Genomic DNA, 15,522 nt, shown 5'->3' with positions numbered 1-15,522 from the left:
ACAACAACAAAAAAACACTAGTACTTTCATAATTGTGTACCTGTTGTTATTTACATTGCAGTAGCGCCTATGAGCTCCGGTTGTACAGCAGGACCTCGTTGTGCTAGGTGCTGTACAAACATACAACAAAAAGACAATGACAGCCCACAGGGCTTACAATCTAAGCATGTGTGTCATTTGTCAAACACATAAAATTAATGCTCTGAAATAGAAAGTTGTCAGAATGCTGAATGGTAGGATTCTTTTTTTTTTTCTTTTGACATCTAACATTTTAAATCTGATCTATCCAGATTATTTTGAATTAGTGTGTTTGTTTTTCTTCCACTGAAGCTTAAAGGGCTTTATCTAGTAATCACTAGATACACACTGTACAATAAGACAATTTTAGGAACATGTTTATTGTTTAAAACATTCGTTTTACATTTCAAATACCCATCTCGTCTTACAGGTCCCAGGGTGAGGGAAAGGGCATTTTAAACACAAACCATGAGGTTAGTGACTCTCTGAAAGCTCCCATTTGTGGAGAAAACAAGATGTAAAGAAATTGTGCAGAGGGCTAGAAAACAGACCTTATCTTTGACTTTTTTATTTTCTAAAAGACAATTTTCCTATCTGAGATTACACAAATAGGCTGTGTCTTACTTTCATTTTTAAGAGTTAGAATAATGGTGAAGTGTTTTGTGTTTCATATTGCACTGTTCTATGCTGCATATCACTGAGACAAGGTCATCTACAAGATATATTCATAAGTTAATGGAATGACATGCAGAAAATTGGCTGAAACAATATCCTGGACATGCAAGAGTCTCCCTTGTGATTAGTCAGCAGCATGGCATATGGGCCAAATTCCACTAATGTTAGTAACGGGAATCTTTCTGTTGAGTTCAGTGGGCTTTGGCTCAGTCCCAGATACCTTATTCTGTAAAGTAAAGTTTAGAATATTAATTTACAATATGGCTCTCTCTGCTCCTCTAGGGCCTTGATACTACAGGTCCTTACATGGTATTCTTAAGTGGTAAATAAGCTTATATTTTAGTTCAAGCGGGAATGGAAGCTATGCAAGTGCACATGTATGGTTGAGCACTAAGTGTGTAATTAATTACATTCCAGTGAAGAGCCACAAAAGCACGCTAGAGGCCCGTGGTCCAATTTGCATGAGCACATGTGACAAGAGACAGGAGAATGAACAAGTCTCACAAGATGTGGTCTTAGTGATCTTCTCTAGATAGGTTTTTAGGTAGCTTCTCTAAACCCTACTCCCTTTAATAGGAGTAGTTTGGCAGCTGTGAAGCAGGGCTGCTATTATTGCAGGATCAGATTCCCCTGCTTTTTCTGACATTCTCACCACTGTTTACCATGACTTTATACCAGCACCACTCCACACCTGCACTATTTAGGATGGAGCTTTTAATGTTCATATAAAATAGAGTAGGTCACAAAAACAGAATAAGAAATTCAAAGGAATGTTGGCAAATCTGAAAGTGTCTTATATCCTATTGTGTTTTGCAACAGTCCTATCTTTCATTGTTGGCAAAATTGTCTACTACATATTTGAGAGAGTTTGTTCATCTGTGTGTGAATTTGTCTGTCCGTGTGTCTGTCTTTTTGTTCAAGAACTCCTTCTAGATGGAAAGAGCTAGGACTGTATAAATTCAGTATACAGCTTCCTCTTATCATAACTTAAACCAAGGCAAGGTAAGGTTTAAATTAATTGAGTTAAGGATCCAAGCAACGCCCGGTAAATCTTCTAATTTTTAAATAAAGCACTGTTGGTTTTGAAATGTGACACTTCTGAAAATGAAATGCTTCAATGCTGAAACAATGTCACTCTGGAACTAAGCTGGTCAAACACAATCGGTGAAGCAAAAACCAAGGATAAAATTTTCAAGTGCCTAAGTGACTTAGGAACCCAAGCTGGAACTTAGATGCTTAAGTCTCATTGGCTATCATTGAAAAAGGCTTTAATGAATTTTTCACCTGTCCAAACTCAATTGGAAGAAGCGAGCATCTCTCCACTGATTGTCATCAGAACAGGATTGGCTCCTGAATTAGCAGTAATCTATTATATATTTGAGAGAGTTTGTCTAGCAGTCTGTTGAGGAACGTCTCTTAAATGGTAAGAGCTAGGACCACCAAATTTGGTATACAGCTTTCTCTTATCATAACTTAAAACAAGGTCAGGGTTTTAGTTGGGCCAGGAAAATGGGCTATGCCTAGAATGGGTTTGCTTCTCATAAAACAACACAGAAAAGGGACAGAATCACAAGGCAGATGAAAAGGACAGGCTGCGGGCGTGACATCCCACAACCCCCATCTGGGACTGCCCCCATCTGTGAGTCTCTCACCCCTATAAGCCCTTTAGGAAAGGGTGGGGGCTGAAGCTTCGGCCTGATTTGTACAGAACATTGCTGGCTGTTTCCCTTCTTCAAGGAGTGAGGGGGAAGTACAGTTTGCTCCATTCCTTACTCTGGTTGAGGAATGCGAGGGGCAGATGAATCTGGACCTCCTGCAGCTGGGGAATATGCACCCCTGCCCTGGCTGTATGCTCTGGAGCTGCCATAGCCATGGAGAGGTGCTTCTCACCGGTCCCAAGCTGCTGCAGTGAGAGAAGGCTGAGGTAGTCCTCTCTCCCCAGGGCAGCCTGCCTGCTGAACCCCTCATCACCAGCCCTACCTGAAAACAATGATTTAACAAAGCATGTACATTTTCATTTTATTTCCCAATAAACAAAAATTAATTGATTTTAGGAGCCGAGCATCACGAGGTACATTTTCTAATAAATCATATATCACTTCTGCAGCCTAATGATCAATTTTCTGCAGCCACTAATTATATATAGTTTCTGTGGTGTTCACTATAAAAGGAAGCTTGACCTTTCCTTGTGTACACAGTCTAAGAGTTTTTATATCACTGCCTAGGGATTCCAGCAATACTCCGAATGATGCTTGTATTTAGAGAGGACCCAATAACTAACTTTAGGAGCTAGGAGATATCGAAGCCTTAACTGTCACACAGCTAAGTTTGTAGTTATGCAAGATAAAACAATAGGGATGACAAAGGATGGTCCCCTGGGACACAGCCTGGAACAGGGGATTCCTTGGTCTGCCCCAGACATCCTGTGTGACCCTGGGCAAACCCCTTAGGGCTAAAGTCACAGAAGGATGTAGGTTTCTAACTGCTACTTTTGGCACCTGCATCCCAGAATCAGGCTCCATTGGGATTCAAAACCCCCTTGCCAAGACAAGCAACTAAAATAATCCTTCTGTGTCTTCCTCCAACCATCCCATCCTTAGCACCTGCACAAAGGCCAATCACAAACAATACTTGTATAAATAGCCCTTGCCAATAACAAACCTCATGTTCTGAGCAGTGAGCTGCTGAAATTTACTTTGTGTTACTAGGCTGCTGCAAAACATTTACTCCAGCCTGAAAAATCATATCCCCTAACATATGCCTTATTCTCATTTGTTTTCATCCCTCAGCGAGAACAATATAAGACAGCTTTGGTCGCAGCTGAGAAAAGATGAACCTCATCTACTTTCCAATTTTGAAGAGTTCCTGGTCAGAATTTACTCCCAGCTGCAAGAAGCCGATAATGAAAAGAATGAGTTGGAGTATGCCTTGAAAAAGTTTGTACAACTCTTTGTGTGTTCTCTCTATATTACTTCCGATGTATTATGTGCTACATGCCTCAAAATCTAATAGAGGTTTCTGTCAACCAATCAGCTTTCTGGGGAATTGAAGATTATCTACTGATAAAAGAGATTTTAAAGCAAACATTTGCCAGTCATCACTAAAGCTGGTCAAATGATTTGTAACAGAACTAATCAGCTGAATTTAGCTCTTCCTTTACTATCCACTAGTTATCTTGTCTGAAATTCTTTCATAAATGTCTATTACTTCATTCTCTTTTTAACAAACCATAGCTACACTTAGGGTGGCCATTCACAGACCGCCAATATAAAAAAAATATGATCACAAGAACATAAAGGATCAGATTCACCAGTACACTCTTTCAGCACTCCATGCAATGCAGTAGTAAATCCAGTTCAACTTGCTGGTTAAATTGGATTTATGGCTGCTTTATGATGAGGGAACAGCACAAAGCAGTCAAAAAGTACCAGAGAATCTGGCCCAATATGATGAAAAACACCTAGACCAGCCTTTATACTCAATTAAAATTCTGGAAGAGTAAAGTCACCATACATAAAACAAGTGAAGTGCATTCTGATGTTCATAGTTAAAGCTCCACATATGTTTTCATTATAAAATATAATTTGTTGATACTTATAACTTTGGCAAGATTTTACCTTTCGGGCTGAAATTCAACATATTTATTCCCAACTGAAGAGAGTTTTCCTGGCAAGTTTGAGCAGAAATGGTGTAGTCATTCTTGAGAACAGAGTGAAATTAGAGACGTTTTTTAAGGGCAACTCTAGGACATTAGGTAATGTGGTTAATTAGGGAATGTGGTGTGTGACAGGGTGTTCCACTCACTACCAGGATGGCATCTTCTCCTGGCCAGTTTGGGGAAATGGCTAGCCAGGTCAATGCCCTTTCCCACAGTTGCACACCAGCTCCCTGGGGCAGTGGCTCCTCTCTCACTCCACGTACCGCAGCTGCTCCATTGTGACTTAGCCCTCCGGCCAGGTCACACTCCATGTGCTTTCTCCTTCTGGGCACCTGTCTTTCTAAGTGTCTCTCCACACTAGGGCTACGTCTAGACAGGCATGATTTTCCGCAAATGCTTTTAACGAAAAAATGTTCTGTTAAAAGCATTTTCGGAAAAGCGCGTCTAGATTGGCACGGACGCTTTTCCGCAAAAAAGCCCTGATGGCCATTTTCGCGATCGGGGCTTTTTTGCGCAAAACAAATCTGAGCTGTCTACACTGGCCCTTTTGCACTAAAGCTTTGCGCAAAAGGGACTTTTGTCCGAACGGGAGCAGCAGAGTATTTCTGCAAGAAGCACTGATTTCAGACAGTAGGAAGTCAGTGTTCTTGCAGAAATTCAAGCGGCCAGTGTAGGCAGCTGGCAAGTTTTTCCGGAAAAGCGGCTGATTTTCTGGAAAAACTGGCCAGTCTAGACACAGCCTAGCAGTTTCAGACAATTTTCTCCTTCACTGCCCCGTGGTACCACTCCATCAGTGGCTGTCAGGGGATGCCAGGCCCACCTTCTACTTCAGGTCAAGGAACTTTTCTATTCCTGGTCTGTTCTCTCCTAGACTTTACTGCCTTTCCCTGAGCCTTCTGCTACCAACTGGCACTCCACACTTGCTTAGGTTTGCAACCTCCTTACTCCCCTCTTCCAGGGGAGAGTAATTATGGGCTCCCTGCCCCTGTAGCCCCCAAGCATTCTTCCCTTCTCCTAGGGGGTGACTGCAGCCTTTCCCAATGGCCACCTTCTATTGCCAAATTTCTATATAATCCCAGCCAAGCTCCTTCCTCCTCAGCTGAGCTCCCTCACTCATTCAGGCCTTGTCTCCATTTACTGGGAGCTCAATCTCCAAGGGGTCAATTTAGCGGTTCTAGTAAGGATGTGCTAAATCACCCACCGATCACACTCCTGTCAACTCTGATAATCCACCAGGTCATGAGGGATAAGAGGAGTTGACGGGAGAGTTTCTCCAGTTGACTCCCCACAGGGGGGACACCACAGTAAGTTGAACTAAGATACATCAACTTTAACTATGCTATTCGTGTAGCTGGAGTTGCATACCTAGTTTGACTTTGCTGCCTAGTGTAGACCTGGTGTCAGTCAGGAGGTTGCTCGACCACCTGATCCACCTCAGCTATGACCTGTTGGGTTAATTAGCCCCCTTCTCACTCTGCATTAATTAGCCCCCTTCTCACTCTGCATTAACCCTTTCCAGGCAAATGGGGGGAGGGGGCAGTAAACACCCCATCAGATGGTTTGATCCTGAAATTTGACAGGCACATATTCTCCATTTCCAAGAGTGTCTTTGTGCATTCTAGTGAAAATCAGTTGCCCTTTGGTCAAGAGCTAATGGCTAAAAGAGCATATTGCAGGCGAGCACACTGGTGTCAATGGACTGCCATGTACATTCCATTAACACTATGCATGCGCTTTTAACAGTGTTTTGGACTTGTGAATACATAAGTCAAGTGGAATATCATTTTTCTATGAAGGAAAATCTGTATCAAGGCCACCACAAGGTGTGCAGGCAGGGGGCCCAGGCCTGCTCCCCACTCCTTGTCCACTGATAGGAGCGGGACATTGGGCCTAGCTGCCCATGTGTCATGATAGAAGGGAGGACAGGCCAAATCTGAATGGGACTGCAACTTCATGAACCAGGTCACAAAGCTACTTACTCACATTTGGGCCGGCCATCCCTACATCCAGGTGGAGGGGAGGCCATGTCAAATGTGAGCAGTGTTACAACCCTGTTTGCTGGGGGACAAAGCATCGTGCTGAGATTTGGGCCAGCTACATGCCCCCCTCAGGTCAGAGGGCCAACAGGGCCAAATGTGAGAGTTTCCAGCAGCCAGAGTACCAGGTCCACCAGGAGAAGAAGTGTAGGGGCACATGGAACTCACTAACATGCAGGAGGGTGAGAGGACTGGATCCAGCTTTTGGTGCTTCCAGGGGAAGTGGAGGCACAGGAGGATGGGGTCTGAGTTTTCCAGAACTGCCTGGCCTATGGTGGGGATGATATTCTTTAGCCTGCCCATCTCTATGGGAGAGGGCTTGGGGCTAAGTGTGGGACAAGGAAAACTCAGAGCTAGGTAGAGGGGACAGAGCTTGAAACTGGGTGAGGCGAACTGTGGGATTGCGAGTGGGAGGCTGGGTGTAGGGTAGCAGTAGGGGAATGTGTGGGGCTAGATGCAGGTCAGGGAGAGAGAACTGGGACCCCCTCCTTAGGAAAATTCTGGTTGCTCCCTGGCTGTGGATTATGTCTGTGATGGGTTTATAAAAAAAAGGATGCAGAGCTCTAAAAGAGCCCTGCTTCATATCATGTGATAGCTAATTGTGAATATTGTATAGGGCAGAACAGATCATTCTGCTGCTGTCTAGCAAAGAGCGGCGCATGATGGAAATTCTTTGTTTTATTTTCTCTTCAAAAACCAACTCCCAGGAAACTCCATTAAAAAGGACATTAAAATAACATTAAGGCTGCAAAATGAAGCACTCGAAACTCAGGAAATACCCAACTACCCCATAAAACTGTTACTCTAATGGATCCTTCCCCCACTCCGGGTGTGAATGCATTATGAGACAGTCTTTTAGATTATAAACTCATACACTTTTTAACATGGGAGACCTGCCTTATTCAGCGTTGGCGCTGGAGGGTATGCAGTGTATGAGGCATTAAGCTACACTCTGGAGAATAAGGATAAATATAACTATTGAACTCCTGCCTCATTTGCTCAGCACCATCCAATCTATGCACTGAATGGGGTAGGGACCCTAAACAAAAAAATACTGCGTGGGCATGCATACTGTATACATACCAAGGGGGGAGAGTTAAGGATGCACAGACAATCTTAATTAGTATTTCCTGACTTTTCCTATTTATCTTTTTTGATACAGGTTTTTGTATGTGATTTTTACATTCATTTAGTGTAATAACTCCATATTGGCATAAATTGTACTTATATGCCTCTGCAACCGTGTTGATTCCATTGAGAACTGAATTGAGCCACGTGGCTTTTGTTGAGATGCATGTTAATATTTATTGATCCAGATCTAAGGATGAATTTCTTATAGATAGCATGTTTTATTTTTTTAAAGTCTAACCCTTTAAAGAGTAAACAAAGCTTGTGGTCCTGGGGGGGAAACAAAAACTATTACTGGTCTCTGAGGAGCAAATTAAGTAGCAGAGATTTGCCGATGTGCTCTGACTGGCTAATATTGACATAATTCCAGATCATAGTAATGTTGTCCTCTGAAGAAATGTAGCATCCAGATTTATCATGTCTTTTTTTCAACCAATTGTGGCCAACATTTTCTTCTTAGAGGTTACACTAGACATAATATAACCAGAATGAGAGATTTTGCTCCACTAAATGTTTATAGTTCTATCAAAAGTGCATCTTTCTGTATTTGCTAGCTGTTGGGTTTAGATAAATGAACATAGTTTGCCTCAATCATTTCCTGCCATCATTTGTAGATCATTACTGCAGCACAAACTCACATTTTATTAAGGGTATCACTTAATCAGATAACTCCATGAAAGGTTTCTAAGTAGTAAGTAAACATGGTTTTTACTGACTTTGGATGAGCATACACAGAGGTAGCCGTATTCGTCTTTCCAAACTAAATACCCTCATGGTCTGAAGACAGCTGGCTTGCTTTTCTTGGCTGCTGCAGAGTTTTAGCTCGGTGAAATTACAGCCAAATAATAAATGTAAGCCTATAGAAAACTGAAAAACAGTAAAGAAAATAAATCAGATTGATGGTGTTCCAGTCCAAAATTCTTTTTTTCTTTGGGGTTTCTCTCTTATGAATGTGCAGTGTGCGTTTCATAGATTTCAAGGCCAGAACAGACCATAATCTAATCTGACCTCCTGCTCTTTATGTAATTTTTCTTTATTTCTTTGGATTTATATAACACTAAAAAGAATTTACTCCCGCATGAATACATTCAACCAAATAGCATATGTGTATCTACTCCATTAAAAAAGATAGCTGGGCTGATAGTCACACACATGTACAAGCCACATGTGATGATAGCCACACACATGAAACAAGTCATTCAAATCCAAAACTTATACTTTTTGGCATTTGTACAGTACAGGCAGTCCCCGACTTACGTGGATCCAACTTATGGCGACAAAAGCTCCCGGTCTCCCTGGTCTGCTGGGGGGGGTCCAGCAAAGCCGCTGGACCCCCCCAGCAGACCAGGGACACCCGAGCAAAGCCGCCCAGGTGGCGGGAGTCCCGCTGCCTGGGCGGCTTTGCTCGTTTACCCCGGAGCAAAGCCGCCCAGGCAGCGGGACTGCCGCTGCCTGGGCGGCTTTGCTCCTGTCCCCCTGGTCTGCTGGGGGGGGGGGGGTCCAGCAAAGCCGCTGGACCCCCCCCCCCCAGCAGACCAGGGACACCCGAGCAAAGCCGCCGCCTGGGCGGCTTTGCTCCCGGGCAAACGAGCAAAGCCGCCCAGGCAGCAGCTTTGCTCTGGTGTCCCTGGTCTGCTGGGGGGGTCCAGCGGCTTTGCTGGACCCCCCCAGCAGACCAGGGGGACAGGAACAAAGCCACGGAGCACGCCCGCAGGGGGACAGCCCAAGCGCGCCCGGGTTGTCCCGCTGCGGGCGTGCTCCACGGCTTTGCTCCTGTCCCCCTGGTCTGCTAGGGGAGGGGGGTGCAGCTAGTGCCCCCCCCCAGAAGACCAGGCTTTTCTTGCCTACCCCTGGGGTAGAGCAGCTGGGGGCTGCCGGGTTGGTCGCGCAGCGCTGCTCCGGACCAACCCGGCAGCACCCCAGCTGCTCTGCCCCAGGCGTCCCCAAGTCAGCCGCTGCTGAAACTGACCAGCGGCTGACTACAGGAAGCCCGAGGCAGAGTTGCTCTGCCCCGGGCTTCCTGGAATCAGCCGCTGATCAGTTTCAGCAGCAGCTGATTTGGGGACGCCTGGTTTTCTTAAGTTGAATCTGTATGTAAGTCAGAACTGGCATCCAGATTCAGCCGCAGTTGAAACTGATCAGTTTCAGCAGCGGCTGACGCCAGTTCCGACTTACATACAGATTCAACTTAAGAACAAACCTACAGTCCCTATCTTGTACGTAACCCGGGGACTGCCTGTATTTGATGTTTTATATTCCCAATGTTCATTAACTAACCTTCCAACATTTTTTTTACATGTTATCTTAATTTAGAATTTTCTGGCTTCCAAATACTGGGTAGTATTATTCTTAAATCATATAGTGATGTTTTGCAGGAATTTATCCCTTTATCCATTGAGGTACTATATCATGTTGGTTTGAAAAGACATAATATATTTGTCCTACATTTACAAAGCATCCATGAGCTCTTAAATGCCATATAAGTCCTTGAAGAAATCATAATCTCTATGGAATTTCTTGTGCGTTTCATAATTTCTTCAGGAGTTCTTTCAGTGTTTATATGCATGTCCAAGCTTCCACAAAGCCTCGATAGGGTTGCACACAAAGCTGGTACAGTAATTCCTCATTTAACATTATAGATGTGTTTCTGAAAATGTTTGTGCTAAGTGAAAACATGCTATGCAGGGTCAATTTTCCCATTCAAAATAATGGAAAAGGTGAGGGTTGCGTTTCATGTGATGGTGGCAAAGTCAATATTTTGTTGGTGCTGGGTCGTCAGTGTCAGCATTAGATATTTAGCAGCACAAGATAAGTAGCAACACAAGTCTCTGCAGTTTGTTAAAACACAAAGATAAACACGTGAGTGAGCGAAGAAGCACTGTGACCACGTGTATTCATCCGCTCACGCGCGGTATTACCACTGTTTTCATCAACTTATACCGCCGTGCGAAGTAGTCCACCACTTGATTATTTTCATGTTATTTCGGAGACGGTCGTGTTATTTGAAAAACGTTCCCTAAAAATAAAATTGTGCTATTTTGAAAATGTGTTAAGTGGGCACGTGTTAAACGAGTAATTACTGTACTGTGTGTTAGCAACATTTTCCATTATTTATTTGCATTACAGTAGCCCCTAGACCAGTGTTTCTTAAACTTTTTAAGACTGAGGAACACCAAACAATAATTTTTTAATGGGGAACACCAAGGTTTTTTGTTGAGGAAAAAAAAGGCCTCAGAGAAAAGTTGTTGAGCAAAAAAAGGAGGCTTGTCACTTTAAGGGCAGCCATTTTGAATTCTGTTCTCTCCACAGCACACCTCTGGCTACCTCGCAGCACACTGATGTTCTGTAGAACACACTTTAAGAAACGCTGCCCTAGACTAAGCAGTAGCACCTCCTCTGAGGCTAGACCTCCCATTGTGCCTGTGGATGTGTACAAATACAAAGGCTGTGTCTACACTGGCATGAATTTCTGGAATTGCTTAAAACGGAATACTATTCCGTTTTCAGTTTTTCCGGAAAAGGAGCATCTACATTGGCAGGTTGCTTTTCTGGAAAAGCCCTTTTTCCTGAAAAGCGTCTGTGGCCAATGTAGACACGCTTTTCCAGAAAAGAGCCCCGATCGCCATTTTCGCGATCGGGGCTTTTTTCCAGAAAAGACTACTGGGCTGTCTACACTGGCCCTTTTCCGGAACAGTGTTCTGGAATAAGGACTTATGCCCGAGCGGGAGCAGAATAGTTTTTCCGGAATAGCGGCTGATTTTGTACAGTAGAGTGTCGTTGCTTTTCCGGAAATTCAAGGGCCAGTGTAGACAGCTCGTAGCTTATTCCGGAAAAGCGGCTGATTTTCCGGAATAAGTGGCCCAGTGTAGACACAGCCATCATGTTTGGAACATTCTCTGTTCCAAACTGTTTGCAGTCTAGATAGATAGACAAGACTGAGAGACATAGGATGCGGGGAGACACATGAGCATTCAAGTTAGGAAACTAAAAGAGAGGTTCCAAAAAGCTAGCATGCTGAGCTGCCTAATGCCTGTGCTAGCCAACAGAAATGCTGAGTACTGGGAAGTGGGCTAGATCTCAGCCCTGCAACAGGAGGTAGGCATCTAATCATAGGTGCTGGAACTTGGAATGCTGGAGGTGCTGCTGCAGCCTCTGGCTTGAAGTGGTTTAATGGCTCTCAGTACCCCAACTATACAAATTATTTTAGTGCCTCTACATCTAATTCCAGGCCAGAGGGACGCACCTCCCTCCACTGAGGTGGAGGCAGGAGAAGCAGTAGTTCATCCTTCCGCCCCATTGTTACCATTTACCCAGTGGTTAGCGTTCAGTGAGAGACCCAGGTTCATTTCCCCCTCCTGCCTGATGTGAAGCTGGCTCTCCAGTTTTGGGTCTTTTGCTTCTCCTGAGAGTGCCCTGCCCACTGAGCTATGGAGTCACTCTGACTTTTTCCCTGGCCCATAGAATATATATTTTTACACAGTGGCACCATTTAGACAGGAGACATGAAGACAGCCTTTCACAGAATATCCTATATATCCTAACACCACCTCTGCGGTGTTAAGGGATGGGCACACCTCTTTACTTAAGACTGTGCACATGCCCAACTGCTGAAATGCAAGTACCTTGGAGGACTTTTAAATGTGGAACATAGGTAGCTACCGGGTTAGGTGGCAGATGGGTGGAGGTTTTGTGAATGTCAGTGGCTCCTAAATGTTGGACGTTGTCATTTTGTGAATGCCAGCCAGAGAGGGGAAGTGATTTTTCCCAAGGTTACAAAAGCAAGGCAGTAGCAGAGCCTAACTTCAAAGGAAGTGGAGGACATTTGGTGCCTTTTGAAATCAGCCCATAAAGTACCCAACACTAACCTATTTTCATTTGAAATAACAGCTGTTCTGACCAAGTGTCTGTGTGAACAATGGTGGACAGAATTTAAATACCACATCTAAAGTAATAGGCAGAAATGAAACCACCCCATATATGCATTGATCTCACTACAAGAACATAGGCTATGTCTACATGGCAGAGAAAAGTTGGAAAAAGATATGCAAATTGTGAACCGCAATTTGCGTATCCTTTTCTGCTTTTTTTCCGAAAGAGACTTTCTGAAATTTGGCCCATCTACCTGGGGCCAAATTTCAGAAAAAAGTCCTCTTTCAGAACATCCCTCACCGAGGGATGCCGAAAGAACGTGTGCTTTTTTGGAAACTGTTCTGAAAATGTTCCTTGGACATAGCCATAATGACCAGAACATGTCACCTTAACTATCCTGACCAGAGTTTAGTTGTTGCTTGTTTGTTTGATGAGGAATTTTGGCAATTTTAACTAACTAAATCACTTGGTTATATATTCTTCCCATTATTCTACCACTTCTGCAGATGGTTGCCAAATATCTGGGAAATAATTTATCTGATTAATTTTTTCCTGCTACTTGTGGAATAAATTTGTCATGATTATATTATGCCTTAAATAATGATGATAAATTATCTTACTATTATTATTTGACCAGCTTTAAGAATGGAGTCTAAACCAATAATTAAAGCTGCGGGTGTGTTTAGACTACAGATGTCATCCCCCTAGTTGTCTGCTAAAGCAGACAACAAACAAACATGATATTAAAATGTCTCCCAAATGTCATTTTCAGATCATAGCCCTGTTCTGCCCTTGCAAACACAAGTTAGAGAAAATCTAGTGCCAAAAACAATAGTATATGAATTCAACATTCAAGTTGTTTCTTTTAACCCACAAAGGCAAGGAAATTCAGTTATGGTTCTCATGGCAACGTGGACTACTGTGTTCTTTATGTACATCATAATAGGGTCTTTCATTGTATAACCAGCCTAACCCTGCTCAACGTGACATACTATTGGGTAAAAACGGGGTTGACAGATGTGATCTTGGCACTCGTGCTATCTTGTTAAAAATTGTCTCTCTTGCATGATGGTTTCATGGAATTCCACCCTCTCAAATAAGCTCTGAATTTGCTCTATGGATAATTGTATTCTTAGAATAGTGTGCCTTGGATATTTTGGGCCAGAATGTTAAGTCTGGCTGTGCACCTATGAAGGGGAGTAAAGAAGCACAAAATGTCCCATTATTTTCCTGCATTATCCTGCATTACTCGAACCATGAAGGAGGGTGGGGGTGAGCAGCTATTGCGGTGGTGGTGGGGAGAGCTGTGTTTTATGCACAGCTTGAGCTCATTTTGCACAGATGTAAATGACCCAACAAAGTGTAAGACAGTAAAGAATCAACCCTAAAGCATTTTGTTTTTCTTGTGTCAATATAGCTCAGCAAGCATTTATCACTAGAGTCCATTATGAGACTACACATTGTCCTTTCTATTTGGGGATGAAAAATGCAAGTTATAAATGACAGGCATTGGACACATTTGAAGGAAAAAAGATGCCCCGATTCTTAGTTAACTCAGTTGACTGGAGTGATATATCTCAGAGGAGAATTTGCAGAATACAGGCAGTCCCCGGGTTACGTACAAGATAGGGACTGTAGGTTTGTTCTTAAGTTGAATTTGTATGTAAGTCGGAACTGGTACATATTGTAGGGGAAACTCTAGCCAAACATTTCTCCAGAGCTCAGTTTTATTCTCCCACACCTCACTTCCCTCAGTCCTTTATTCTCAAGCTGAGGTGTCTGCTGAGAAAAGCCGCTCCGCGTCTCCCTGGTCTGCTGGGGAAGGGCGCTAGCTTCGCGTCTCCCTGGTCTGCTGTGGGGAAGCAGCTAGTGCGGGGTTGCCTCACCCCGTTTGTAAGTAGGGATCCGATGTAAGTCGGATCCATGTAACCCGGGGACTGCTTGTACAGGAAAACTGACAGGGACATTCCCAAATGACACAGTGATTTTTTCAGTACCCCTTAGTTTTCTCCTGTTCCTGATGAGAAGACTTTAGAGGATTTTATGTATTTTGTTGAGAGATTTACACTCTGCAAATTGCCCGCTTAACTAACAGCTCGTTAATGGGTGTGTCTATACTGCATCATTATTTCGAGATAACTAGCATTATTTTGAAATAACAATGCGAACATCTACACAGACATTCCATTATTTTGAAATAATTTCAAAATAACAGACGGCTTATTTCAAAGTCTGTAAACCTCATTCTTTTGGTATGCCTTCACAGCAAAGTTATTTCGGAATAATGACCGTTATTTGAAAATAACTATGCGAGTGTCTACACGGCCATGCCATTATTTCAAAATCATTTTGAAATAATGGATGATTTATTCCAAACTATGTAAACTTCATTCTACGAGGAATAACGCCTATCCAGAAATAGCTATTTTGAAATAAGGAGTGTGTAGCTGCTCCACTGCTGATATTTTGAAATAGCTCCTCCCTAGGGCCATTCTAAGTTATCCCTCCCCAGTGCTTCCTGGGATTCTAAATCGAGATATCATGCCTACATTAGGGAAGCCTGCCTTGGACTAATTTTGAAGTTTCCCTGCAGTGTAGAGGTGCTATTTTTAAATAAGCTAGTTTGGAATAACTATTTCGGAATAAAATTCAGGACTTATTTCGAAATAGCCATGCAGTGTAGACATACCTCATGTCCAACCCTCCTTGCCGCACCAGTGGGGAGAATGTGCTGCGATGTCATTAAGGCTCTACTAAAAATCCTCTGAGCATGCTAGAAGGAACTTTTTCAAATGCTGATCATTTCGAAAATATGTTTTTATTCCCTCCCCACCTAGCCCAAAGCTCTCTAACTCTCCATCCATACTCTGTCTGGCCCAGGTGCTAATTGCAGCTGTTTCTGGTCCAAACATAATAAAAAAGAAGTGGATTTGATTACTTAACCCCTTGTTCCTTGTGTTGTCTTGTGCACTTGTGCAAAGTGGACTTTATTTCTGCTTTGTGGGTGACTACAGCTTAAAAGAAGTGTGTAACAAACGCCTGAGTAGAAAGATACATAAAGAGACACTACCATCTGAACTTTCAGACAAGTCTTTCTTTATGCTGGAACTTTTGGGATGCACTAATGGTTTCAGAAAT

At 43.2% G+C, this 15,522-nt stretch overlaps 1 protein-coding gene across 3 annotated transcripts in view; it reads left to right on the top strand.

Annotated features, from left to right (window-relative positions):
• The window catches only part of CRACR2A (calcium release activated channel regulator 2A), a 124,454-nt gene that overhangs the window by 60,502 nt on the left and 48,430 nt on the right, over positions 1-15,522 (top strand). For all 3 annotated transcript variants that reach the window (XM_075900589.2, XM_075900595.2, XM_075900586.2), the window contains one exon: positions 3,483-3,629. In XM_075900589.2, the coding sequence (XP_075756704.2) occupies positions 3,483-3,629 (147 nt within the window). The remainder of the gene's footprint in view (positions 1-3,482; positions 3,630-15,522) is intronic.

The sequence above is a fragment of the Pelodiscus sinensis genome, chromosome 1 (assembly GCF_052426305.1).
Source record: "Pelodiscus sinensis isolate ZL-2025 chromosome 1, ASM5242630v1, whole genome shotgun sequence".
Lineage (NCBI taxonomy): Eukaryota > Metazoa > Chordata > Testudines > Trionychidae > Pelodiscus > Pelodiscus sinensis.
The sequence above is the reverse complement of the archived record's forward strand: the minus strand, read 5'-3'. Positions and strand labels throughout refer to the sequence as shown.